The sequence below is a fragment of the Lontra canadensis genome, unplaced genomic scaffold (genome assembly GCF_010015895.1).
Source record: "Lontra canadensis isolate GAN:19392208 unplaced genomic scaffold, GSC_riverotter_1.0 scaffold68, whole genome shotgun sequence".
NCBI classification, from domain to species: Eukaryota; Metazoa; Chordata; class Mammalia; order Carnivora; family Mustelidae; genus Lontra; species Lontra canadensis.
The window spans coordinates 4,826,378-4,852,029 of record NW_022631062.1 but is presented as its reverse complement, the minus strand read 5'-3'; the positions used below and the strand labels follow the sequence as shown (position 1 = coordinate 4,852,029).

Sequence of the window (25,652 nt, the reverse complement as noted above, 5' to 3'; positions counted from 1 at the left end):
TCCCTGACAAATACGTTAATAAAATCTTAAAAGAAAACCCCAGTAGCCTGGCTTACACATGTGAAACGGTTAAGAAACATAGACTCGCTAGTGCACGTGTGAACTGGTGGCCGTTGGAGGCCCATGCTGTGTGCGTTTTGTGCCTTCCTGTCCCGCTCTGTTTGGCTGGGGCCATTTTCCACGCGCATTTCATGTTTCTCCCAGATGAAATTGGGCAAAAACAGACGCGAAATTTGCATTATGCTCTAGTTCTTCCCCAATGCACAAGTCACACTGAAACAAATTTGTGTTTGCAAAACCAGCGTTACAGCAGAACGGACTGTGTCATATTTGGTGTCTTGGAGCTGAGGCCCCCGGACACTAAAAAGTGCAGACTGGCATTGGGCTCTCCGTCCGACGATCCCACCGCCTGACCGTAGGCTCTCTGGGACCCAAACTGCCTTTCCAAAATGAGCAGGTGGCCGATGGGGAATTGGAGAGTTTAAAGCAGTAATAAAAGGGGTGATGCGCCTTGCCATCTCCCCGTTTCAACAACCGGAGACACCTGGCTCAGCTTGGGATCTTGTAGACAGACCGGGGGCTTGGACGTGAACTCTGTCTGTGAGGGGCTCCCTGGACTTGGTCTTTGTCCAAAGAGGGCATGTATTTGTGACAGCTGAACTCAAGAAGAGTTAAATCCAAAGCTGAGTGTGACGATCGCGATGTAGTGGACGTGCAAGGCACACGCTGGTGTGCATGAAACTCAGGAAAGCAGCGGCCAGAGTTATGTAGAGTATGATTCTGTTTATACGAAGTCCACACACAGCCACAGTGAAAGCACACACTGTTTACTGACACGCACGTGTGCTAAACGTGTAAAGGCGGGCAAGGAAATGATTGGGCCGGGGAGGAGGAAGGATCCACCCAGGAAGCCAATACACGGTTTTCCTAGGTACCCAGTCTTCTCTCCGGTGTGCTGGTGGGTGCACGGGTGCTTGTTTTATTAATACATTCTAACTACACATCACACATAACAGATTCGTTTCTCAATTTGTGAAAGAGTTCGCAATAATCTTTTTTTAAAGACTTTATTTATTTGAGAGGAACAGCGTGTGCACACAAGTTGGGGTGAGGGAGTAGGGGCAGAGGGAGAAGCAGGCTCCCCGCTGAGCAGGGAGCCCAATGCTGGGACTCGAACTCAGGACCCTGGGATCATAACCTGAGACAAAGGCAGACGCTTCACCGACGGAGCCACCCAGGCGCCCCCACAATAATCTCTTAGGATTATTCCTCCAGGAACCCAGTTGAGGTCTTATAATTTAGTTTTGGTTACTATGACTCAGCAGTAGCAGAATTCTCACTGTTATTATAGGAGAGCTTGCAATCCCTAATCTTAGGGTCCAGCTCTCAGAGGAAAGGGGCAGGGTAAAAAGGAAATATAAATAAATGTTTCATGTGTAAAAAGAGCCTCCTAGTCGAAACCCAGCTAGCTGTGTAAACGGACTTCACTCAGATTGAGCTACAGCCCCATTCTCTCTCCTGTCACGTAGCGCGCAGTGTCAGAGCGCACTTAGGCCCGGGTGCCCTTCGGCAACATCTACCCATTGCTTGTCCTCCCCAGCCTTTGCTTCGGAAACATTTTGATCGCCTAGAATGGACATTCCTTTGGAAACACTGGTAAAAATGCAGATTGAGAGAACACTGATTTTTGTGTAACAAATGCTCTAGTTTAAGCTCTATGAAGCACCTGAAAAGTGTCCTCGGACTGGGGAGTTAGAAGTAGGCAAGGGTGGGGCGCCTGGGTGGCTCAGTGGGTTAAGCCGCTGCCTTCGGCTCAGGTCATGATCTCAGAGACCTGGGATCGAGCCCCGCATCGGGCTCTCTGCTCAGCGGGGAGCCTGCTTCCTCCTCTCTCTCTGCCTGCCTCTCTGCCTGCTTGTGATCTCTCTGTCAAATAAATAAATAAAATCTTTAAAAAAAAAAAAAACAAGTAGGCAAGGGTGTCCTTCCTCCCATCGCTGTCTGCTTTGTTGGTAGAACCACTGTGGACTCTAAGAAATCACGTCCTCTTAAAACTGACTTTGAACCGATGTTGCAGTTCATTACAAAAAGCAAGTGCTCTCGCAGATACTTACTTGCCAGGAAGGTTTTTACCTTGAACACCTGCGGGTTGGAAAACCACCCCAGTACATGCCACGAAAGCTCTGCCTGATTCAGTCTCTGTTGATTCATACGAATCAGGTGATTAGGTTTTGGCATTTACTGGCAATGAATTTGCTTTCTTTAGTCCCTAATGTGATCATGACAATTTCATAAAATCATTATAGCAAATTACCAAATACCTGTTACATTGTTCATTTCACCGCGTGTCACGGCTGGCAGAGGCTCAGGTAATTTAGATGCTTGTGATCTTCTAAATGGTATTACACTCTCAACTGTACCCTAGGGTCCAAATCCACATTAACTAACTGACAAAAAATTATAATTTTATCCGAGGCAACACAAAAGGGCAGGACTGTGGCAGGCATAATAAAACATCCCTTAAATAAAGAGATCTGAGATTCCCCCGAGCACCAGCTCAAATAAGCCCGCTACCCCTAGTTAAAAGACCCGCCAGTCTGCCATTAGTTAGGGGCTAGTTCAGGAAACACCGTCCGACTGTGTAGCTAGAAGACCTCACTGGTGCTTTATAGGAAGGAGCTCGTTGCGTTCTTTGGAAACGTGTGCTTGCACACTCCCTCGCTTGGTATTTCTCCGTGAATTAAGAAACAGATTTCTATCAATAATGCCGGAGATGAAGGTACTCCACTCAGGAGCCTGACGCGAGGCTCGATCCTGTGACCCCGAGATCAGGACCTGAGCTGAACAAGAGTCAGACACTTAGCTGACTGAGCTGGCCAGGCACCCCCCGCCTTTAGAAATTCTTAAGGTTCGCTATGCATCAAATGGTTTCAAGTTACTGTTCATATGGTATGTTATCATAAATTCTGTTGACATAAAATTACAGTCAAGTCCAAAACTAAAGTAGCTTCTCCTCTGTATGATCAAGCAAGTCTAGCGCTGGTGAATCAGTTCCTTTCCTCGCTGCGGCATCCAAGCGGCTCACTCGCTCCCGTTCTCCATCCTCTTGCAGATAAAGACCATTTTGAGCGGCTTCATCATCAGGGGCTACTTGGGGAAGTGGACCCTGCTCATCAAGACCGTCACCCTGGTGCTGGTGGTGTCCTCCGGCCTGAGCCTGGGGAAGGAAGGGCCGCTGGTGCACGTGGCTTGCTGCTGTGGCAACTTCTTCAGCAGCCTTTTCTCCAAGTACAGCAAGAACGAGGGCAAGAGGCGCGAGGTGAGCAGGCTGCACTCCCGTCCGCGGTGATGGCCTCTTCTGGAAGCCCCTTCCCGGCTCCCCTGCTCACGCGGGTCTGCACGGCAGGGCTGGGGGCTCACACAGAGCTCTTTGTCCCGCAGGTGCTCTCGGCCGCCGCCGCCGCCGGAGTGTCCGTGGCCTTCGGGGCTCCGATCGGGGGTGTGCTCTTCAGTCTTGAGGAGGTGAGCAGGGGCAGTGGGTGGGGGGGCGGATCCGCCAGTTCGGGGGGCTGAGGATGGCTACCGCAGAGGTAGTGACAAGATTCCTGCCGCTCGTTAAGAAGCCGCGATTTTCACTGTTAAATATGTTTTCAAGTATTATTTTAAAAATCGCCAATGTAATTATTATTATTATTATTATTTTTTGGAAGTTTGCAGTCTCCTTCTCCTAACCAACTTAATGAGGCATTTCTGTTTTTGGCAACCCAAACGGATCTATTCCAGGGATCAGCAAATGTTCTCTGCAAAGGGCCAGCGAGTAAATATTCTGGGCTCTGTGGGTTTTCCGGTCTTGGGTGGAACTACTCGGCTTTGTGGTTGCAGCGGAAAAGCCTCCACACACAACACTCACACGAGCGGGCATGGCTGCATTTCTTTTTTTAAATTTTTTTTTAAAGTTTTTATTTATTTATCTGACAGAGAGATAGCAAGCATGGACAGGGGGAGGGGCAGAGTGAGAGGGAGAAGCAGGCTCCCCGCTGAGCAAGGAGCCTGACTCGGGACTCAGTCCCAGGACCCCGGGACCATGACCTGAGCCGAAGGCAGGCACTTAACGACTGAGCCACCCAGGCACCCTTCTGGCTGCATTTCAATAAAACTTTCTTTGTGGCTGCTAGAGTGTGCATCTTATATAATTTTCACATGTTACAAAATATTGCTTTTGACCATTTCAAAGCTCACAAAATATTTCTTTTTGACCCCCAGCATTTAATAACGTAAAAAAAAAAAATTCTTAAGTCATGTGACATACAAATACATTCAGCAGGCCAGGGTTTTCCTACCCTGACCGATTCCGTTTTATTCTGTAAAATCAAATCCAGAGGTTTATTCACTTTTGGGAGGGTCTTTGTGACATAAACAATATTAGAAAGAACTATTCCCATTTCTTTTACAAGAGCTCAAACACATCTGGAGTAGTATCTGCTCCACTTTAAGACACAGAGTCCTTTAAATACCTTCGTTGGTGCGTCTTGGTGGTAATGAACCCTAGTCCGAGGAAGTCGGTACTGCCCATCTTTGGTCTGAGTGCAACCGTCCCACTAAGCGCCACTGGGGGCTGCCGATCACGGGCTGGGGGCTCAAGGCAGCTCTTCCTTCAGCCAGCCTCATGTCCTCCTCGTTCGCCCCAGGTCAGTTACTACTTCCCCCTGAAGACCTTGTGGAGGTCCTTTTTCGCGGCCCTGGTGGCAGCCTTCACGCTGCGATCCATCAATCCTTTCGGGAACAGCCGCCTTGTCCTCTTCTACGTGGAATATCACACGCCCTGGTACATGGCTGAGCTCTTCCCCTTCATCCTGCTCGGGGTCTTCGGCGGCCTGTGGGGGACCCTCTTCATCCGCTGCAACATCGCCTGGTGCCGGAGGCGCAAAACCACCAGGCTGGGGAAGTACCCGGTGCTGGAGGTCATTGTGGTGACTGCCATCACCGCCATCATCGCCTACCCCAACCCCTACACGCGCCGGAGCACAAGCGAGCTCATTTCCGAGCTGTTCAATGACTGTGGGGCCCTCGAGTCTTCCCAGCTCTGTGACTACATCAACGACCCCAACATGACCCGGCCTGTGGATGACATCCCGGACCGGCCGGCGGGCGTCGGGGTCTACACGGCCATGTGGCAGCTGGCCCTGGCGCTGGTCTTCAAGATTGTCATCACCATCTTTACCTTTGGCATGAAGGTCAGTGAAGGGGATGGAGGGGCAGGGCAGGGTGGGGGGACAGGCACCCTCCTCTTCGGGAGAAAAGGGAGAGGGGGAGGGAACTGACCTTTACCAACTCTTTTCTCACGCTGGGCACTTGACATTCTTTTTAATCACGAAGATGCAATGCTTTTGATAAACAGCACGCCTGGGAACCAGACTGTAATCACTGTACAAGTGAGCAAGTGAGGGCTCAGAGTCTGTCATTCATCTGGGGCGGTGCATAGCTTCAGGAATTCCCGTAAAATGCACGCTTGTGTCAGCACCCAGGAGCCGAAGCAGAACATTTCGAACCCTGAGGAACCCCTGTAGTGTTCTGCTCCCCTTGCTTTCTGTGCGGGACTTTCATGATTTGTTTCATTTTAAAAAGGCTAAGCAGCTGTGTACTCGAGTGGGTAATGGTCAAACAGAAATCTGAATTTTGGCCTTAGGGGCGAAGACGGGTGGACTTTTAAACAGCCAGCGTCTCCCCTTCACTGTCTCCCAGCAAAGGGATTGTTTGTGCGTCCAAGAGAGATGTCAGCAGCCTCTTGTGCCCACTGAGAGGGGTCTGCTTTGCGGTTATAGGGAGTTAAATGACTAGGAATTGGGGGGCCACTCAGAGCACCATCCCAAAGACTAGAAATCACCCTCGAGGATCCAGACTTGCCTGGAATTTGGTTACAAATCCACTTGCAGCCTCAGATCGATGACTGTCCTGGGCCACTGCCAGGCGGGATCGGCGATCCCGTGCAGTCTCCATGAACACGGAGGGTCAGGCACGCGCTCTGGCCCACGTCCGATCCCCCAGAAGTGAAAACGCGTTTCCACGCAGCAAAATGTGAAGCGCGCCGCCCCCAAGATCTTGCAGTTTACACAGTCCGGTTCTTTGCTGCCTTTCACCGGCTTGAACATACTCAGAATACTTCTGGGAAAGTACTTCATTAGGAAGGGGGGACGGCCCCCGTCTCTCTGACAGGTGTGGCACCACTGTGTCCTCACGGGGACCATGAGCCCGTGGAAAGCTTCCGAAGGTGCTGGGCGCCGCACTGGGCTGCTTGGTGTGACCCGTGAACAGTTGCACGCCTTCCTTTTCCATTCCCCTGCTGTGGCTTCACGTTTAATGGTAAAAGCTCATGTGAATGACGCCCAGGGGAGAGAGGAGGGTGAGTATTTGCAGGGGTCATCATCCTTGAATCCCCAGCAGGAGAAGCAGGCCGGGTTTTGAAGGAGAGGTAGCAGAAGTGTAAAGTCATGTTCTGTCCGAGACACAGTAGCTAGGACTGACCAGATGGGTTAAGCCACTTGTCCTCTTTGGTCCACACCGCTGACCCTCCGTTCGGAAGCGTTGTGCCCCCTCTGAAGACCAGCGGGGCGCAAGCCCTTGGAGGGGGGGATTGATCACCGGGAGTGGGGAAGCGGGGCTGCGGCCTCCTTCCCTCATACTTCCCTTCCCTGTGTGCCCCCCGGAGATCCCCTCAGGCCTCTTCATCCCCAGCATGGCGGTGGGAGCCATGGCCGGCAGGATGGTGGGAATCGGCGTGGAGCAGCTGGCTTACCATCACCACGACTGGATCGTCTTCAGGAACTGGTGCAGGCCCGGAGCGGACTGTGTCACCCCCGGACTTTATGCCATGGTGGGAGCAGCAGCCTGCCTAGGTACAGCCCCGACTGGGGCGCAAGGGAAGGGGGGCCAGGCCAAGCGCCGCCACCAGCCGCTCTGAGTTAGGGAACCGGGGAGAGGGAGGACATGGCCTCGAGTGTTGGCTTTCCCAGGACAGGCCGTGTTGTGTCGCTGTCGCATGTAAGGCCCTAAATCTCAGTGGCTTATCACACGGGGGCTTGTAGCTTGCTCGCGATACGCAGTGGGTTCTCATTATTTGCGGAGCCCACATTTGGGAATTGGCCTCCTTGCTAAAACCTGTGACCCCTAAGTCAACACTTGGGGTGCGTTTGCTGTGTCATCCTCAGACACGTGCAGGAGCAGCGGAAAGTGCGAGGTGTCTAGTGTGTGTGCTCCCAGCTCCGGGTGAACGAGGTGGGGAGGCCTGCCCTCTTGTCACAGCTCGGATACTCTACACACGTGGCCATTTCGTGGTCTATTTGCATTTTGCGAATGATTTTGTTGTTTTAAATGGCCCCCAGCCATAGTGCTAAATACAGTCTGTCTGGGCGTCGTACGCACAAGAAGGCTGCGATGTGTCTTATGGAGAAAATAGGAGGGTCACAGAAGTCTTCTCACACAGGAGTTTCAGTCTGCGGGCCGTGCATTCAGTGTTTGGGAATCATCTATGTGTGTTAAATAAGGTGTCTTTCAATAGAAATACACAGGAAATAGGTTCTGTATTGGTCGGTCGACCAAAATGGTGTGAGCAGAAGCTCATAGAAACCCAACCTTGTGTTTTCCCCAGAGCAGTGATTCAGCATTTCCTCCTTCCGTATTTGTGGCAACTTTGTAGATCATGGCTACCATGAACAATGAGACTCGACCCTGTGTGTGCATGTGCACACGTGCGTGTGTTCGTGTAGTGGGAGTGGTTGGAAGCTTCTTTCCACTCAGTCATTCAGGGCCTGGGTGAGGACGTAGTCTCCACCATGTTGCGGCCGCGCCTTCTAGAATACTGGTTTTCAACCAGGGGCAGTTGTGCCTCTCGGGAACACTGGGTGATGGAGGGGACATTTTTGGTGGTCACACCTACGGGGCGGTGCAACCGGCATCTAGTGCCTGGTGGCCGGGGATACCACCGTAGAACACAGAACACCCACCCGAGTTGTCCTAGTGCCGAGGTCGAGAAACCCCAGTTCAAGGTCACTGGAAGACTCGTAGGAGTTGGAATGGATACCAGGGGACCCACAGTTGGGTCCCTCTCCTGTCCATAGCCGCTAAGAATCTCTGCGGTTTCCCAGCTTACGGGGTTCTGGAACAGAACCACATTTGCTGTGTCAGAGCCCTGCCTAGCCCACTCACCCGAAAGCCAGGCTCATGGTCTTGGGTGAAGAGCCGGCCCAGTTGTCTTCTCACCGAAGAGCCCCCCAGGCAGCTGTGACTACAGCCCCCTGAGGTCGCGCTGGTTCACCAGAGCTTGGCCGGCATTCCAGAGGTCTGTGCTGGGCGACATGCTGGACCGTGTCTTCGGAACAGGTGTCTGGAGGCTTTAGAGGCAGCTTGTCCGTTTCCACAGTTCATGCCCTCCTGAGGGTCTGGAGTTGAGCTTCAGAATTGTATCTTGTCTTTGGTTGCAGGTGGAGTTACCCGGATGACGGTGTCATTGGTGGTCATCATGTTCGAATTAACAGGTGGTCTAGAGTACATTGTGCCCTTGATGGCGGCAGCCGTGACCAGCAAATGGGTGGCCGACGCCTTTGGGAAAGAAGGCATCTATGAGGCTCATATCCACTTGAACGGGTACCCATTTCTGGACGTGAAGGACGAGTTCACCCACCGCACGCTGGCTACCGACGTCATGCGGCCACGGCGGGGCGAGCCGCCTCTGTCCGTGCTCACCCAGGACAGCATGACCGTGGAGGATGTGGAGACGCTCATCAAGGAGACCGACTACAACGGCTTCCCCGTGGTGGTCTCCAGGGACTCCGAGCGCCTCATTGGATTTGCGCAGAGGCGGGAGCTGATCCTCGCAATAAGTGAGTAGAGGAAGGGAAGCTCAGGCTGTACTAAGAGGCCAGGGCCGCCTTTGTCCCCCCTGAATTCCCGAAGAGGTTAGAGAGTGCCAAGGTCAGAGGGCTTTAAGCTGGGGCTCTCACACTTTCTCGAGCCTATTCAAGGAGACTCTGCATTGTGCTGAGCTCCTGGTTCATGCTGCTGCTGCTGCCGGTCCCCAGGTCCCACCATGAGGAACGATGTCTAGGGAGAGACCTGCTTGGCTGGAAAGTAACAGCCACATTTGCACGTGGCCTCTGGGGCTCGTCCCTTCTAGGTGGCCCATGGCCACCACTGCCTTTTTAGGGAATTGTCAGGTGAAGCTGGGAAGGGTGGAGGCGGGGGAGCCCGGATTGGCCCTGGCGAGCTGCTCTCGGCGACAGGCTTTCCGACGGGCTTCCCGACATCGAGGGTGAGTTCTTTGCCCCAGCCGCCTCCCGGGCCACCGCACAAGCCCTTCACTTGGCTGGTGGCGTTAGGTCCCACCCCACTACTCAGAGGCCCGCCTGAGGCAGTTCCGTGTGATGCGTTTCCTCCCAGTGTGCTGGCTGCAAGCGGCGGGGCCGAGGGGCAGGCTGTCGAGCTGGGAGAGGAGCGAGCGGGTGATGCCCGGGTGCGGGGTGCCCAGGATGGTGGCCCAGAGAAGCAAGTCTGCCGGCCCCGCAGCCTAGGGATGCGTGCACTGAAAGGGAGGTGGGAGGTAGGATTCCCGAGAGGCCTGGGTGTGAGCCACACGGAGACCTAGGAAGAAGGACAGCGAGCCTTGGAGACCCCCTTCAGGCTGGAGTCCCGCTGGCGCACGTGAGGTGGCAGGACAGGGACCAGCAGAGCCCCCCACCCTGTGTGCGGGCCGGGGCCAGGGCCATCCTGTGCAGCCCGCCTGCTGCCGTGATCTCCCCATCCCAGTGTCTCATGGCGGAATGGGGCCCACGACATGGCTTGTGTGGTTGCTTGATGATTTTCCCGCGTATCCCATCTTCCAGGGCGTTCAACAAGTTCACCAGTGGGACTAGCCAGGATAGGACTGCCTGTGACCTCCCCAGACGACCCTTTGATTATCCCTGCCCTCGGTTAAGGATTTCTGAGGCTCCCTTTCAATTTCTAAAATCTTTTTGTGATGTTGAATAGCCTTTCCAGTATCTTTGAAATACCTTCATCAAAGGCTCTATAAAAATCAGTTTGGGTAAGCCATATCCTCTCGCCTTAGGTTGTTGCTCGAATGGATTCCCCTCCCCCAAGGCAATAACTGGGTTTATATTTTGGACCCGACGGCACACTGGTGCGTCTGGGCTCAGCCTGTGCTCACGTCCTGTGGCTCAACAGTTAGGTGCCTTTGGGCGTAAATATTGCCTTCTAAATAACGAGGTTGGTTTTAAGCTGTATGAGCAGGGTTGGGTTTGTTTTTAAAATAATGTAATCAGCAGCCTTGAAAAATTTATTCAGTCCCTAAGATCTTTTAAGCAAAAGCTGAAATTTAAAGACTAAAGTGATGTCGCCGGACCCATTCCCTGTTGTGCAGCCCGAGGCGCACCTGCTACAAGACAGCTCACTAATTTCGCTGAAACCCATTACTGTAATCAAGTGGGAAGCGGTAATTGTCATCAGCCGGTTAGTGCAGAAATCTAAGCTTGCAGACGGAGCGGGCTCTTAGAAGCGATGTTTGGAATGTCTAAAGAGGCAACACGCCGTGTAAATAGTACCTGTGCTTTCAGCCAGACTGATAATAGTGTAGAAGCTGCTGTTTACGTGGTTTGTGGAAAGGCAAGGAGTGTTTCACTCTAAGCAATCAGAAAAGCTGTTTTCTCGATCTATGGAAATAGAAGAGTCCCTGTATCCTGCTGGAGAAATCTGTGACCTGTATTTGCGGAATTATGTGGCCTTTTGTGAATATAAATATGACTTTAGCATTTAGCTAGTGACTGTCTCATGCTGGTTTCGTTTTCAGGGGAATTAGTAGCAAAGATTATAGTTCAGTAGAGCCAAGGTGGTTTGAATAAGAACGGTAGATGGGGCAAATAAGGTCTTTTCTTACACATCACGTTAAAATTGTAGCAACTGAGGCACCTGGGTGACTCAATTGGTTAAGCATCTGCTTTAGACTCTGGTCGTGATCTCAGGGTCCTGGGATCGAGTCCCACATCAGGACTTCCGCTCAGCGGGGAGTCTGCTTCTCCTTCTACCCCTTCCCCCTGCTTGTGTCCTCTCACTCTCTTTCTCAAATAATAAAATCTTTTAAAAAATTGCAGCAGCCGCTCCCGTGAAGCTGAAAATGTTATTTTCCAGCCATCTCTGGAATGCCAAACTGCAGCCAATGTCCTCGCCAGGGAGCGGTTAGCCCCACGTAGGACATGTGGCGCCCTTCCCCATCACGTTCGGACACATGGGGCTGCGTGTGACCCATGTGTAAATTCCCCGTAAATGAGACTCTGCCTCTCAGTGCTGTTTGCAAATACTAGGCTCTTTCTGTGCTTAGCAGGGCTCAGACTCTTCCAGTCTTGAATTCTGCAATTAGGTGAGGATGGGTTCCGAGAGGGCTCAGCGGGAAGCCGCAAAGATGATTAAAGGGACGGAAAGTTAGAGTCACAGGCAAGAGTTAAGGGGAACCCTCATTTTTTTCGTCTGGTGGGTGATTTAATGATGATTCTGCAGCATGTGGAAGATGCTTGCTTGCAGAAAGGGGTCTGTGACCAGAACTGAACCTCTTGTCAGAGCTGTTGGAAGGGCTGTTGAGGGATAAAGCGGTTTCTTCCTGGGAGGGCTGTTCTTGACCCGCACAAGCCATGGAGAACAGCGCTGTCATCTGCTGCCTTCTGCTGGGGCTTGAACACATGTACAGAGGGACTTCTCCGGGCTGCTGTCTGCTGTAGCTTATCATAGAATCATCTGGTTGTTCTTCGAAATAGTTTTTATTTTATTTTTATCACATATATAGTTTCAGTTTTTCTCTGCAGCCTTTTTAGTTAATGGCGTCTGTTACATGGAAGCATTTTTGATGGACAGGATGAGAGTGCTTTCCCAAGTCGGGCTTCTCAGCCTTCACGCTATTGACACTTGGGGCTGGATCGTTCTTTCCTGTTGGATGTTGAGCAGTATTCTTGGTCTCTGGCTGCCAGCTGCTGGTAGCACCCCCATCTCCCAGTGATGACAAGCAAATATAGCTCCAGAAAGTTCCAAATGTCCCCTGAGGGTCAGGGCAACCTTGCTCCCAGTTGAGAACCGTTGCTCTAAAAGCCACAGGACTAGCTACTGCATATGTGATTATTTCCAGCCTTCAAATTCCTCGGTGTATCAGAGTTTGTGAAATTTACTTTACCGGCACTCTGTGCCTGGTGTTGTCATCATATTGTCCACTAGAAAGTGGAAAATGTACCTCGTTCTTCAGGAGCTGTAGCCCCTGATACTAGCTCGGGTAGAATAGATAACTAAGCTCTTGTATTAAGAACAGCTTAATTGATCTTTAAAACAATTAAAAATGAAGTTTATGACATTTTTATGTGTTTGCTTATTTTAAAGATTTTATTTTTTCTTTTTTCATTCGAGAGAGACAGAGCGAGCACAAGCAGGGGGAGAACCCGAGGGAGAGGGAGAAGCAGACACCTTGCTGAGCTCTGAGCTTGACATGGGGCTCGATCCCAGGACCTGGGGATCACGAGCTGAGCTGACAGCAGACACTTAACTGACTGAGCCACTCAGCCATCCCTATTTTTAAAGAATTAATACATATTCACAGAATATTGGGGAAATCAGAAGCAAAAGGGAAAATAAAAAAAAGCACCCACTTTCTCAACAGTATAGAAGGCCATGGTTAACGTTCTGGTGCATTTCCTTCTTAGCTCATGGGCCTTCTACATACGTAAACATTGGGCCTTTTCGGGGGGTTCTTTTTTGACTCTGGCTTCCGTGAGTCCCTAGGGCCTGGGAGTCTATGCTGTTGTAGCCCCGGATCATTCCCAGGGTGGGGAGTTGTTTTAAGCTTTCCGGCACGATCTATGTATGTCTTGTGCAGCCTCCATGTGCAGGCATTGTTCTGGTCGCTGGGAGGGCAGGGAGCAGGAGCCGGTGACCGCCCTCTGTGAGCATGCGTGCTGGCCTCTGTTGCGGGCCTCCTGGTGACTGATGGAGGTTTCTTGCCCCAGTTGGGGCTAGATGGTTGGACCTAGCAGAGGGCTGCAAAAAGCTTTCTCGCTGGTCCTTCCATTCATCAGTTTTTGGCCTGTATGTAGCCTGTTGGAAGCGTTCAGCTAAGTCTTGATAGGACAGTTCCAGAGTGGCCTAGCAGAGCCCTTCCAGAGTAGCCAGGAACATGGCCTGCATCTCTGGCTCCGAGCCCAGCTGGTGCCTTCGATTCTTTTCGGCAGCGAACAGCTCGTGGGCTTTCCTTCCCGGGGTCTCCCCTGTGAAACGGGCTGTCCCACACTGCCGGAGGGACCGAGCACGCGGACATTTAGTAGAACCACTCGCTCATTCGTTCCCCTGTTGACTGATTCATGCACGCGTTTGGTAAGCATCTATTGTGTGCCTCCTGTATACCAGGCCTTGTCCAGGCCCTGGGAACGCACTGGCGAGCCGGGAACCGGGCATCGCCGAGCTAGCTGCTGATAGAATCGGGGCTTCTAACCTGATCAGGACACTCGGAGGACACGGAAGGTGGTTCTCTATTTCGACAGGTGGACTGATGGTCACTCAGTTGTGTTTGGTCTTATGAGGGGCTCAGCAAATCCTCGTTTCAGTTCTTGACTGAGGTCTGTGGCTTGATCCAATCCCAGTGAAGACCGATCCTTGATCCAGTCGCCCCGATGGTTGAAATGGCTGCGTTCCTGTCACGTGGGACTGCGAGAGCATTCTCGGGCTGCGACAATGAGCCGTGTGTTGCTAGTCACCAGCGCACCTCAGGGCTCTGGGCCAGAACTGTTTTGATTGAGGAGAGAGATGGGCAGCGCGTACCATGCAGTGTCCACACTTGAAAAACACGTGCCTCTGCGTCCTCTGGTATTTGTGGTCGAATCCCAGCCCATTTGCCGTAACCGCATTTCCCCTGACCCACATAATGCGCCGGCATTTGCCCAGCGGGCCTACGGTTTCTTTTTTAAACAGAGACCCTTTTTCAAACTCAGCCTGACCCCGAATGCTGCCAGTTTTCCATTAGAGTACTCAGGCAGTTCGAATTTTGTTTTTCAAAGAACAATGTAGGTGAATAGTAGTCTGTGAGAAGGCCAGAGATGTATTCTAGAAACCAGGATCCATTTTAAGACAAGCCTCACTTGTACATTTTTCCTAACCTTTTCCCATGAACCAAAAGAAAGATTAAAATTCCAACAGAAGGAAAATTGCCTTGGAGAAATATCTTGAGACCAATGGATTTATTTCACGTGTGACTTAAAATAGCCTGGGTTTCTAGTACTGCATAAAGCTGTATTTCTAATGAGTTCCTGTTACCCTACTTTTCTTCGGCTTGCGTTTGCATGTCCTTGCCTACAGATAGAAAGAGCCTCATTGTTACCATAACAGTTTTATTATCTTTCTTTGAGGAATCCCCAGAATGATCCATTTTTAAGAGAGGCCATCCAGGAGGTGGGGGCATGGTGGCTTTTCTGGAGTTATTTCTTTGGTCCCAAGGGCCATATTTGGAATTAAGCTGCATTTCTGGGCTGTGAGCCTGGGATGGCCCTATTGGTTTTTGTTCCTTTCAGGATTCATAATGCCATTTGGGCCAGTTAAAAGTTAGTTTGTAAAAAAAAAAAAATGAAAAGAAAAAAAGAAAAACAACTTACTAAGGTCGTTGGGCAGCAACGTGTGGTTTCTTGTCATGTCCAACTTGAGCCCATGATGAGGGAGTGTTAGGAAAGCAAGGGTGGAGGGCCCTGGGCCTTCTGGGTGTCCCCGAGCCCAAGAGGAGGTAGTACATCCTCCCAAAAAAGTCGCCTTGCTCAGGCCCACGCGTCAAGACTTTGGCGACGATCGGGTCACAGCAGAGGGACCCTCACGTGGCATTAGCTTCAGAGAGATGCCAATTTTCCAGATGTTTGGCTGAAGCCCTTCATTAAGGATGTGGCATTTGCCCCCTGAACCCCTCTCTGTGGGATTGTGGGACGCGGACAGAGGGAAGGCCGCTGTTCCTGTGGCGGGGGCTGGAGGCAGTTGCGAAACAGGGGCCTCTGCGTAGCTTATTGTTCCCGCTCACCCATTCCAGAGAACGCCAGACAGAGGCAGGAGGGCATCGTGAGCAACTCCATCATGTACTTCACGGAGGAGCCCCCCGAGCTGCCGGCCAACAGCCCGCACCCCCTGAAGCTGCGGCGCGTCCTCAACCTCAGCCCGTTCACGGTCACGGACCACACCCCCATGGAGACGGTGGTGGACATCTTCCGGAAGCTGGGGCTCCGGCAGTGCCTGGTGACGCGGAGTGGGTGAGTGTTCTGGCCGGACTCCGAGGACACCAAGATGAACGAGTCATTGTCTCTGTCCCGGGGGGCCTCGTGGGGCAGCTGGTGCGAGGGGAAGGTGGGAGAAACCTGCTGGGCGGGGCTGCTGGCCGGCCCCAGGCTGAGGGTTGAGTCAAAAAGGGGAGGAGCCGAAGGAGAAGGATTTGGGCAGCTTTTCTGCTCCCCCCTGCCCTGGGTGGCACTTGGCTCGGGGAGAAGGGACAGCTTGTTGTGCTGTCACGGGGTCTGGCATGCCTCCACGAGCTGGTGCCACGCAGAAGCGGGCAGTGAAAGACACAGGCTCGTGAGGAAACGAGGGTGTGCGGGCACGCGGGGCGGACCTCACGGGGCCCGGAGCACGGCCTGTGCACGGTGCCTGGTTAGGAGCTGCGGAACCGCTACGAGACGTGGATCACTGTATCTTAAGACGCGCCAAGGGTTTTTGCAGAAGCGGATTGCGTAAGGGCGGTGGCTTGTGGGCTGTGTCCGGTGGAGCCCACGTCGGCCCTGGGCTGGGGGCGCCGGCGGCCCGTGCCGTCTAAGGTCACACAGAACTTGACTCCCCCAAAACCTGACTGCGGGTAGCCTACTGTTGACCAGAGCCTTACCGATAACGTGAGCGGTGCATTAACACGTATTTCGTCTGAACATGTATTACACGCTGTAGTCTGGAAGCCAGAGGAAATGGGACTAAGAAAATCACAAGAAAGAGACAGTTCATTTACAGTACCGTCCTGCATGTTTCGAAAAACATTTGCATGTAGGTGGACCCATGCGGTACAAACCCTTATTGTTCAAGGGTGGCCTGTATTCCCGTGCCCCTGGGTTCAGCCGGGGGCAGCTCTCTGCAATCACCTGGAATTTCTCATGGATGACGTGACCCATAAGCAGATGTGAAGTTCACATCATGCTCGGATTGTTCCCTGATACAGCAGTCGGTTCAAGACAACCTCTTGTTTTCAGAACAGCTGTCCCCGAGTTGCTGGGAGATCTGGTGGCCTCATGGCATTGTCTCTGCCGTGACAGTACTACATTTGCTTTGTGTTACCACGAGCCAGGAAATTAGCATTGCACAGACTGAAGGCTCATGGTGGTGTGAGAGGTGCCGTGCCCCAGGGCCATTCTTTGGGCTCAGAGGTACAGCCCAAATCCCACGTCTTCACAGGCCTGGGTAGAGGAATAGACTGGCCCAGTCAGGGTAGCCGGGAACCTTGGGTTGCCGCCCAGCGTATTCTCTGTAGGCTGAGGGGAGGGGGTGGGGCTGCAGGGACGCTGATACCCTGTGTCGAGGCCTTAACTCTCTAACGTCAGTTACACTGCGGAGCCCACCGTCCGGCTTCACCGAGCACTTCTCACCCAGGGTGATGTTGCCCCCCAAGATGATGGGTGTCCTTGCTAGAAAGAGGGGATGCTCCTCGCACTTTGAAGGTAGAGATCGGGGATGTCATTCGGAAGCCTGCTGTGCACGGGGTGGCCCGCATTGCATCAGAGACTCACTGGCCCGGAAGGCCACTTGCTCTGAAGCTCAGTGACTGTGGACTAGGTGCCCATGAACATCCAAGTGAGCCCTCCTTACTCCCTTGCTTCCTTCCTGCCGTCCTGGCTGTGCAGAACCCCGAGCCTGCACGCCCGGTGTCCTCAGCTCCAGCTGTAGCGGGGGGCGGGGGCGTTGCACATGGGAGGGGCTGTCGGTAAGCGACGAATACAAGTTTGGGACTGGAGATCGCTTCTGGTGGTGATTTTTATTTTTATTAACTAATTAAGTTAATTTGTAAAAAAGATTTTATTTATTTATTTGAGAGAGAATGAGAGAGAGCATGAGAGGGGAGAAGGTCAGAGGGAGAAGCCGACTCCCCGAGAAGCTGGGAGCCCGATGCGGGACTCCAGGAGCATGACCTGAGCTGAAGGCAGTCACTTAACCAACTGGGCCAGCCAGGCGCCCTATTCATTAATTTTTTCGCTGGTGATATTTAAAGGTACTCAGTGGGTCACAGGATCTCCCAGAGTATTACAGCTCCAGGCTAAACGTGGAGTGCCGGGGCCAGTGCAGCCACTGATCCCTCGGCTGGGGGTGGGGCCTGTGAATGTGTGTTTCTAGCAAACACCCAGGAGCTGCTGCTTGCTTGTCCCGGACTCCACTTTGCAGAATGCCGAAGCCTATTTACATACTTGAATTTCCAGCGCCCGGCGTAACTACCACTGTGATCACCCAGGGCGTCTCAAGTGAGTCGCCATTTCTCTTTTCCTTTAAAAAAATAATCATCCAATGTCAGTTATCATTGGAATTTCTAGTTCTGGCAGGAAATTCTGCCCTTACCGCCCGCTCACACCTCACGCAGCCCCATGAGGTTTTCCTGTGAAGATCTGGGTGCCGAAATTGGCTCCGAATGTTCTGCGAGAAAACAAAATCGCACTCTCTCTCGCTCTGCATATTTTAAACAAACACAGATGCTGATGCGTTACTGCTGGCAAGGGAGCCCAGTCTGCGGGGCTTTCATCTCCTCGGGCTCACGGCCAGGGCCGCCGTGGCCTGAGCCAGCTTGCGTGTTTGATGTACTCCGTCACCATGTGCCTTCCCTGCTCGCAGAGAGAGCCCCGGCTTGTCCTGTGGACCTGCCTCGGCGGCAGGATTTCTTGGGGCCTGGGCCCCAAGGTCATGGCGAAACCACGCCAGGAACCACAGAAGGCTTTGTCCCCAGGAGGCTTGAGTCTCTGGAGCCTCCAGTGGCTAACTAAGCCCGTATTGCATTTCGGTGGGATTCTCCCCACAGAGGCTCTCGAAGGCCAAAGCGGGCGCAGGGGAGGGGGGACGTCGAATCAGCTTTCCCCAGGCCTGCTAGGTGGGCCCCCAGGACTTGGACGGGGTGGCCTTCTCAGAAGAGCCCGGCTGTTCTAACTGGATATGTTCATGGCCACGGACTGGCCATTTGTCATTCCCTCGATTGACTTGAACTGCAACCCAAAGGGGCCAGAAGGTCAGACACTCGATTTACAGTAAGTCCCGTCCCACCACTACGATCTCTGCCGGCTTTGACGTTGTCTCCTCCCGGGTGGGTGTTCAGCCTTCCTCTTTTGCAGTAATTGTTGTAGGCCAAGGCACAGTTTATGCCCAAACCCGAGACCGCTCTGAGTTCCTGTTTCCCCAGAAGCATTGTGAGCAGCTCGACGTTCCGTGTTTCCAGTTACAGAGTTTGAAGAGGAGGTCGTCCACGCTGCCCCGGGGGGAAGAAGGGCAACCACACCAGGCTTCACAGATACGGGAGGGGTGGTGTGTGACTGTGTGTGAGTGTGTGTGTGTGAGAGAGAGATAGCGGAGTCCTCGTCCCTTTGCTAACACTAACAAGCCCTACTTTTTCAAAGTCACATTCGCTTCAGCACCATCTTATAGGGCGCCTCTCTGAGACCTGGTGAAGGCTCAAAAGTGTCCAAAAAATAATAAAGCCGAGAGCTCGTCATCTGCTAGGAGACATGGACATAACCCAGTTTGGGCGGCTTGACCCCGGTATTCTAGAGGGCAGGGTCCTGAGCCAGGCTTTCAAGGAGAAAATGGCAAAGGACAAAAGAGCGGTGTCAATCGGGAGGCTGTTGGCTAGTTGGTGATCGCCAGCAGGAGACCCCCCCACCTTCCCCCCCACCTACCCCCTTCCCTCCCACTGCCCCCCCAAGCACCGCGGAGACCCGCCCCTTAGCTGCCCACCCCCATGCACCCTGCTGCTCACGCCACCTCCCATTTCTCCTCTGACCCCAGCTCCTATGGCGTATTATAGGCCCATGTTGGTCGCCTTTGTACTGTCCCCTTTTTTTTTTTTTTAAATTTTAAATGCGATGGAAGAACTGTTGTGGACTGAATTGTATCCCCCCAGATTCATATGTTGAAGCCCCCCAGTCCACCGTGACTGGATTTGGAGATGGGGTCTTCAATGCGGTAATTAGAGTTAAATGAGGTCCTCAGGTTGGGGCCCTAATCTGATAAGACTGGTGTCCTTACAGGGACAGGAAGAGGCATCAGGGATGTGCGGGCCTGGGGAGAAGCCAAGTGAGGGCTGCGAGCCAAGGAGAGAGGCCTCTGGAGAAACCGAACCCCCCAGCACCTTGATCTGGGCTTTCTGGTGTCCAGGATCATGAGCGCAGTCACCACCCAGCCCGTGGGGCTTCGCTGTGGCCGCCTGAGCTGAGTCAGGACCCTGACTCCGTGTGGCCACTTTAGTAGAACAGCGTCTTGTTTGATGGGACATCGACAACCTTACTGCATTCTGATACCCTCTAGAAAAGTCCTTAAAGTAACGTATGAACACAGTTGAAGCCAAGTAGCTCTGAGCAGCTAGAACAGAGAGTGATGCCTGGTTCTACCCTTCTGCGCTGGCACCCCTCTCCTTTCCGGGGACTACTTTTCTCCCACAAGGGTTTGTTTTCTTTAATTAATAGACTATTTTTAGAGCAGTTTTGAGTTTATAGAAGAATTGAGCATGAAGTACAAGGTTCCCATATACCCTCTCCTGTCCCCTCAATTTCCCTTACTAGTATGTTGCATATGTTACATTTGTTGCCTTTGAGGAACTGATACTGGTACATTAACTCCCGTCGGTAGCTTACCTTAGGGTTCGCCCTTGGTGTGGTACATTCTGTGGGTTTTGATAAATGGAGAATGACCTGTATCCACAGAGTGGTTTCTCTGCCCTAAAAATCCTCTGGGCCCCACCTCTTCGTCCCTCCTTCCCTCCCCCAAAACCAGGCAACTACTGATCTCTTTACTGTCTCCATAGTTTTGCCTTTTCCAGAGTGTCCTAGAGTTGGATGGGGCCTTTTCAGACTGGCTTCTTTTGCTTAGTCACATGCATGTAAATTTCCTGCATGGCTTTTCATGACTTGACCACACATTTCTTTATTAGCGCTGAATAATGTTCCATCACCAGGAGGGGCCACAGTTTAGGAATCCAGTCACTCACTGAAGGACATCTTGCGTGCCGCCAAGGTTTGGCAGCTCTGAGTGGAGCATACATCTTCTAAGAGTTAAGGAAGTTACTTTATGTCACCACTAAACTGTAATTATAGAGAATTAACAGTGACTCAGTATATCATTCAATATCTGATTTATATCAATTTTCAACCCAGAATTCTTTCAAGGTCCACACATTGCATTTGGTTGTTTTGCCCCTTTAGCCTTTCATCTAGAACACTTTCCTGCCTTTTTTGGTGTGTTATTTATGACACAGTTTTTGTTTTTGTTTTTGTTTGTGAAGAGTCTGGAATCAGTAGTCTCACATTGGGAATCTGTTTGATAGCTTCCCGGTGGTTTGATTTGGCTAAGTTGTTTCTGGTGATGTGCCAACATAAATGATGTCACAACGTCAGCTTTTCCAGCTTTGTTGGTGATAAGCTCTGCCACTTAGATGAGGTGGTGGGGACCAGAGCCCTCCGCTGAGAAGGGACATTTTTCTCTCTGTATGTAATCTGTCTGTGGAGGGATCCTGTGAGACCAGGCAAGTTTTTTGCTTGCCAGTAACCATTTGCCCAGTGGTTTTGGAACCCATGGATGATTACTGACTAAACTAATTATTACAACAGGCGTTGCAAAATGTCCATTTGCTGATTCTGTCTCACTTTGTATGTTTCCTTCCATTTCTTGGAGCCTCACAGCAGAGTCATGATGCTTGCAGGATTTTGACATCCATGCTTTTCAAGTCCCCCTTTGCTATCTTCCCCTCTCCTGCAGACGTTCCTGTGAGGGAGAGGGGAACAGGCAGTACCCGCTGTCTCCCCCGGGTCAGAGGTACGCAACTAACACTGGAAAACAATCGCTTTTTCAGGGTTGGTTAAGGGCTGTGTGGTCAGGGACAATTCTGGCCTGACAGTTTCACTACCCAGCATGCATTTCACCAGCGGCAACTGAGTCCCGCATGCAGCCCCGGATGCTAGTGTTCCCTCTTCATTGTCCCTTCTGTTGCATGGGAGATGAATTTGACCAATTTGGCCTTAAATAAATCACAGAGTGTATTGCATTTGTGTTTTCTGATTTGGGGGTATCTCATTATTTTACATCGATACAGAGTAGAAATCTTTCATTTTATTAACTACACATTATTCCAGGGTCAGCCTGACCCTGTTTAGTTCTCCTTCTGTTTTTCTTGGGTGTGCGGGCTACCTGGCAGACCGATTTGGCCAGTGGAACTTTCTTTCTCTAAAGAAACTGTGCACATCCTCTTCCTTCAAACCTTTTACTTTACCGAGGGGGCAGGGTTTGTCCCAGCAGGTGGTCATTTAAGTAGTTAATAAAATCAAGATTGAGGGGGCGCCTGGGTGGCTCAGTGGGTTAAGCCGCTGCCTTCGGCTCAGGTCATGATCTCAGGATCCTGGGATCGAGTCCCGCATGGGGCTCTCTGCTCAGCAGGGAGCCTGCTTCCCTCTCTCTCTGCCTGCCTCTCTGTCTACTTGTGATCTCTCTCTGTCAAATAAATAAATAAATAAATCTAAAAAAAAAAATCAAGATTGAGTAAGGGCTGTGGGGTGTGGTTGCGCAGGTGTGTCCTGTGCAGTCTGGGGCATGTGTTACATTGTCGTGTTTGCAAACGGCACTCCTTGGGGTTGTGCAGTGTGTAGTCTAGGGCCCTTAACGCAAGGAGCCCTGTTAAGAGGCCTTGTTTTCGTAAGTTGAAAACAGTGGAATTTTGGAAGAGGGGTCATTTCCGTTTATGGCGAGAAATATGAATGTTAAACTTTACCCGTCCACTATGTTAGACTTAAAATAGGATCACTTGGATCCTTCTACTTGGAATTTCTGTGGCCCAGTTTTGACAAAGGCTTTCACAATTGATTTTTTCAATTGATTATAGTCCTGAAATTTAGGCGAGCGTATTAGTCACTATAGGTTTCTTGCTGTAATTAACAAGCTTGCCATCTCAGTGGCCTAACACGGTAGTGATTCATTCCCCCCCACGTCACGTCCAATGTGGGTTTCAGCAGGTATGGGCTCTCTACCATAGAGTCATCCAAGGACCCAGGTCTTTGAATCTGGTGGCTGCTAAGTCAGTCCTCTGTGACCTCAGAGTCCTTCATTGGCTCCCCTGCCTGTGGCCACCAGTTGAGGAGAGAAAGTGTCTGGAAATGTGCAGGTGACCTGGGAAAGGCATCTCTCCTCTCCACCTACATGCCATTGGCCAGCGCTCACTAACTTGTCCCCACCCGACTGCAGGGAAAGCTGGGAAATGTCTCTGTGCATCCAGGTGGAGAAGGCCCTGGGGTTTAGGGCAGGCAGGAGTCAATCTTGCAAAGCTGACCTCTTTTCTCTATTTTGTTTCTTCTCCAGGAGACTTCTTGGCATCATCACGAAAAAGGATGTCTTGAGACATATGGCCCAGATGGCAAACCAGGACCCTGAATCCATCATGTTTAATTAGAAACAAGGTGGCATTTATTTTGAGAAAAACACAACCGTGTCATTTTAAAAGAAATAAACAAATGTTATGTTATTATCCTAATGAACGATTGTGCGCTGGGGGCAGTGGAAACAAAAGCTTTGTTGGAAAGGAAGAAGGATGAAATCTTTTTTTTTTTTTAAAAAGAGAGAGACATCAATGAGTAGGCATTTCATAGCTTTAACCCCTTATGAGTTTCCAGCTGTGTTTCTTAATGAGTTTATTAACCGCCGTCGGGGCATGGGGGTGGGTGTAAACAATAATGGCTCGTACAAGGACATGGAACACAAATGCTGAGTCCAGAAATGTTTGCCCCTCGTTTTAAGGCTGATGTTTGTGAAGCTTTGAGTCCAAAAGGCAAAGGAGTATTGGCCTGCGAGCATCTGTTATTTCTTGGTTCCTGAAGTGTTGCTGCTATTTCGTTGAATCGGACTAGAGATATCTGCACTCACTTTGTTGGAAAAGACAAAAGAAATTAAATCGGCACACAGTGAAAGCTGAAAGTTTGCCAGTGGGTTCACTCCCGACCATCCCATTTCTTGCTCCTGTTCTCGGCCCACTGTTTCACTTCTCCCATCACTTTCCAAACCAACATCCAGGGTCTCCTGCGATGATGAGTATGAAGAAATCCTTTCTCTGTGCAAGGCCAACACCTTGGGACTGCATGGTAAACTCCTGGCGTGTTTAGTGCTGCCCGTATTTCCTCCCACACAAAGGGGTTCATCCTGATTTTGAGGGTGTACACACCTGCTCGTCGTGTTGCAAATGTGTTGCATGTGCATTCCTAAATATTGAGCCATCCAGCACTTTCCATGGGCCATATCCTATGTGCTGCCAGCTTGTCGTAAGTGTGCTTTAATTTCCGAACAGCGTATGTGAGGGTCAAAACAGGCTGCCCCGTGTTACCACTTATTTTTCCTTTCGGATCCTATTAAATACGGCTGCAGAGAGGGGGAGGCATATAAAGTCTCAGTAGGAACTCCTCCAAATGGATTGCAAAAGAGATACTAAATTGATTCTAAATCTGTTCCATTATCTTCTCTGTAGGATGCAAAACGTCTGGCGTTAGTGTCTGAGTGTGCACTTTCGTGCTTGTACGCGGAACACAGAAGGGCAGAGTTAAACCATCGACAGCCAGTTTGAGCACTGGGCTTCTGTGTATTGAACTTAATGGTGCACTTGTCTCTTTAGTCAGGACTTCAGTCTTTTCTGGGAGAAGGCCTGGAGCTGTAATTTAAGTCCACGGTGTTCTCTGTGTGAGCCTGGCCGCTCCCACTTGCCCTCTCCCGTCCATCTTGGCTCTTCCCAGCTCCCTGAGCCGCCCTCACCCTGTGTGTCATTATTGGATACTGACGGGGCAGGTGTGCGTTTGGCAGCTAGTAAGAGAGTGGAGAGTTGAATGAGAAACCTGGGGGTCATGCACTGTCGACTCTCTCTGTATTATCATCAAGGATTCATGTCCTTTGGTATTGTTTTCTGCTGTCCTTTGTCCCCTGGCGTCCTTTGTCCCCTGGCGTCCTTTGTCCCCTGGCTTGCCGCCTCTGAGCCACAAGGTGGTTACTGAACTGCCGGGTAAGATGTCTGCTTCCTAGACAAGAAGAGGGAGGAGGAGGCCTGAAACAAGGGGCAGCACCCGTATTAGGAAAGCAAAATTCCCGGAGAGGCTCAGCTTACATCCATTGGCTAGAATTCTGTCACATGACTCCCCCCAGCTGCATGTGAGTGTGGGAAGGAAAGTTTGTAGCTAGACATATTATTCCCTGAATGAAATTTTGATTCTCTTAATAAGGAAGGGGATGGGTCCTGTGGAGGGAATGCTGTCCACTGGATCGGGCGCCATCATCATGTCCAGGTTGCCGTCCTTCCTGTCCTCCTTACCCTTTTCCTTTTCTTTCTTTTTTTTTTTAAATATTTTATTTATTTATTTGACAGACAGAGATGACAAGTAGGCAGAGAGGCAGGCAGAGAGAGAGGAGGAAGCAGGCTCCCCGCTGAGCAGAGAGCCCGATGCGGGGCTCGATCCCAGGACCCTGAGATCATGACCTGAACCGAAGGCAGAGGCTTTAACCCACTGAGCCACCCAGGCGCCCCTCCTTACCCTTTTCCTTGCCGAACACTCTAGACACTCTTTTCTCACCTTATAGTTTCCCACCCCTTCTGTCAGATTTGACATAGAACTACCAGTTAGAAGCCATCATTTCTTAGCCCTAATAAAAACCTAGAAACTTCTAGTTGGTGTAAGTAAATGTACTGTTGGGTTCTCTGGGTTATTAAAAAAGTTAAGTCCAACCATGCTGGCAAACTGGGAGATTTGTTTCTGTGATTGGCTGGTCTCCTCCAAACTAATACCAAATAGCCCCTTCAGTGTGGAAACACCAGTCAGTAGTAAAGTCAATCTTCGTGTCTCTTTCGCAGCCCGTGAGTATCGAGTAACAGATCCTAGTATTAGTGTTGTTGCTGGGGTTTCCATGGAACATACGCAAGTGAAGCTGGGTTCTCCTGGACTTTAAATCCTAAAAGGTCTTAAAGATGGCTTCGTGTTGTTCCCTCTTACTCCCACGTGGTCTCCCAAAGAGTATCCATTAGTCATAGCCCGGATTTAGATAATCCAGTACGCCCTTTTAGCTGAAATAAAGCGCTTCAGAAGGGAACACGAAACAGCGAACAGATAGCCAAAGGTCAGTGAAACCACAGAATTTCCTCCTCCTCCAGCTGAGGCCATGGAGGGATGAAGGGATAGTTTATTCCGGACCAAGGTCACCGAGGGATGTTATGCTGTGTCCTTCTCCCCAGTGCTTATTGGAGTGAGGTCCACAGTTCATGGGAAACCATTGGGAGTGCTACTTGACTCAGATAAACTTGTTTTCCTTCATAAGCCAAACCTCTCATTTGTGGTGGGGTTCGGGCTCTTGGCTCCAGAAGGCCA

The 25,652-nt window shown here is 51.2% G+C and overlaps 1 protein-coding gene across 1 annotated transcript in view; it reads left to right on the top strand.

The window, feature by feature from the left end:
- Positions 1-22,857, top strand: part of CLCN4 (chloride voltage-gated channel 4) — a 57,564-nt gene extending 34,707 nt beyond the window's left edge. The window contains exons 7-13 of the mRNA XM_032880216.1: positions 3,113-3,319; positions 3,442-3,522; positions 4,689-5,234; positions 6,707-6,893; positions 8,478-8,876; positions 15,083-15,299; positions 22,618-22,857. Coding sequence (XP_032736107.1) covers positions 3,113-3,319; positions 3,442-3,522; positions 4,689-5,234; positions 6,707-6,893; positions 8,478-8,876; positions 15,083-15,299; positions 22,618-22,708 — 1,728 coding nt within the window. The 3' untranslated portion in view covers positions 22,709-22,857. The remainder of the gene's footprint in view (positions 1-3,112; positions 3,320-3,441; positions 3,523-4,688; positions 5,235-6,706; positions 6,894-8,477; positions 8,877-15,082; positions 15,300-22,617) is intronic.
- Positions 22,858-25,652: the final 2,795 nt, after the last annotated feature.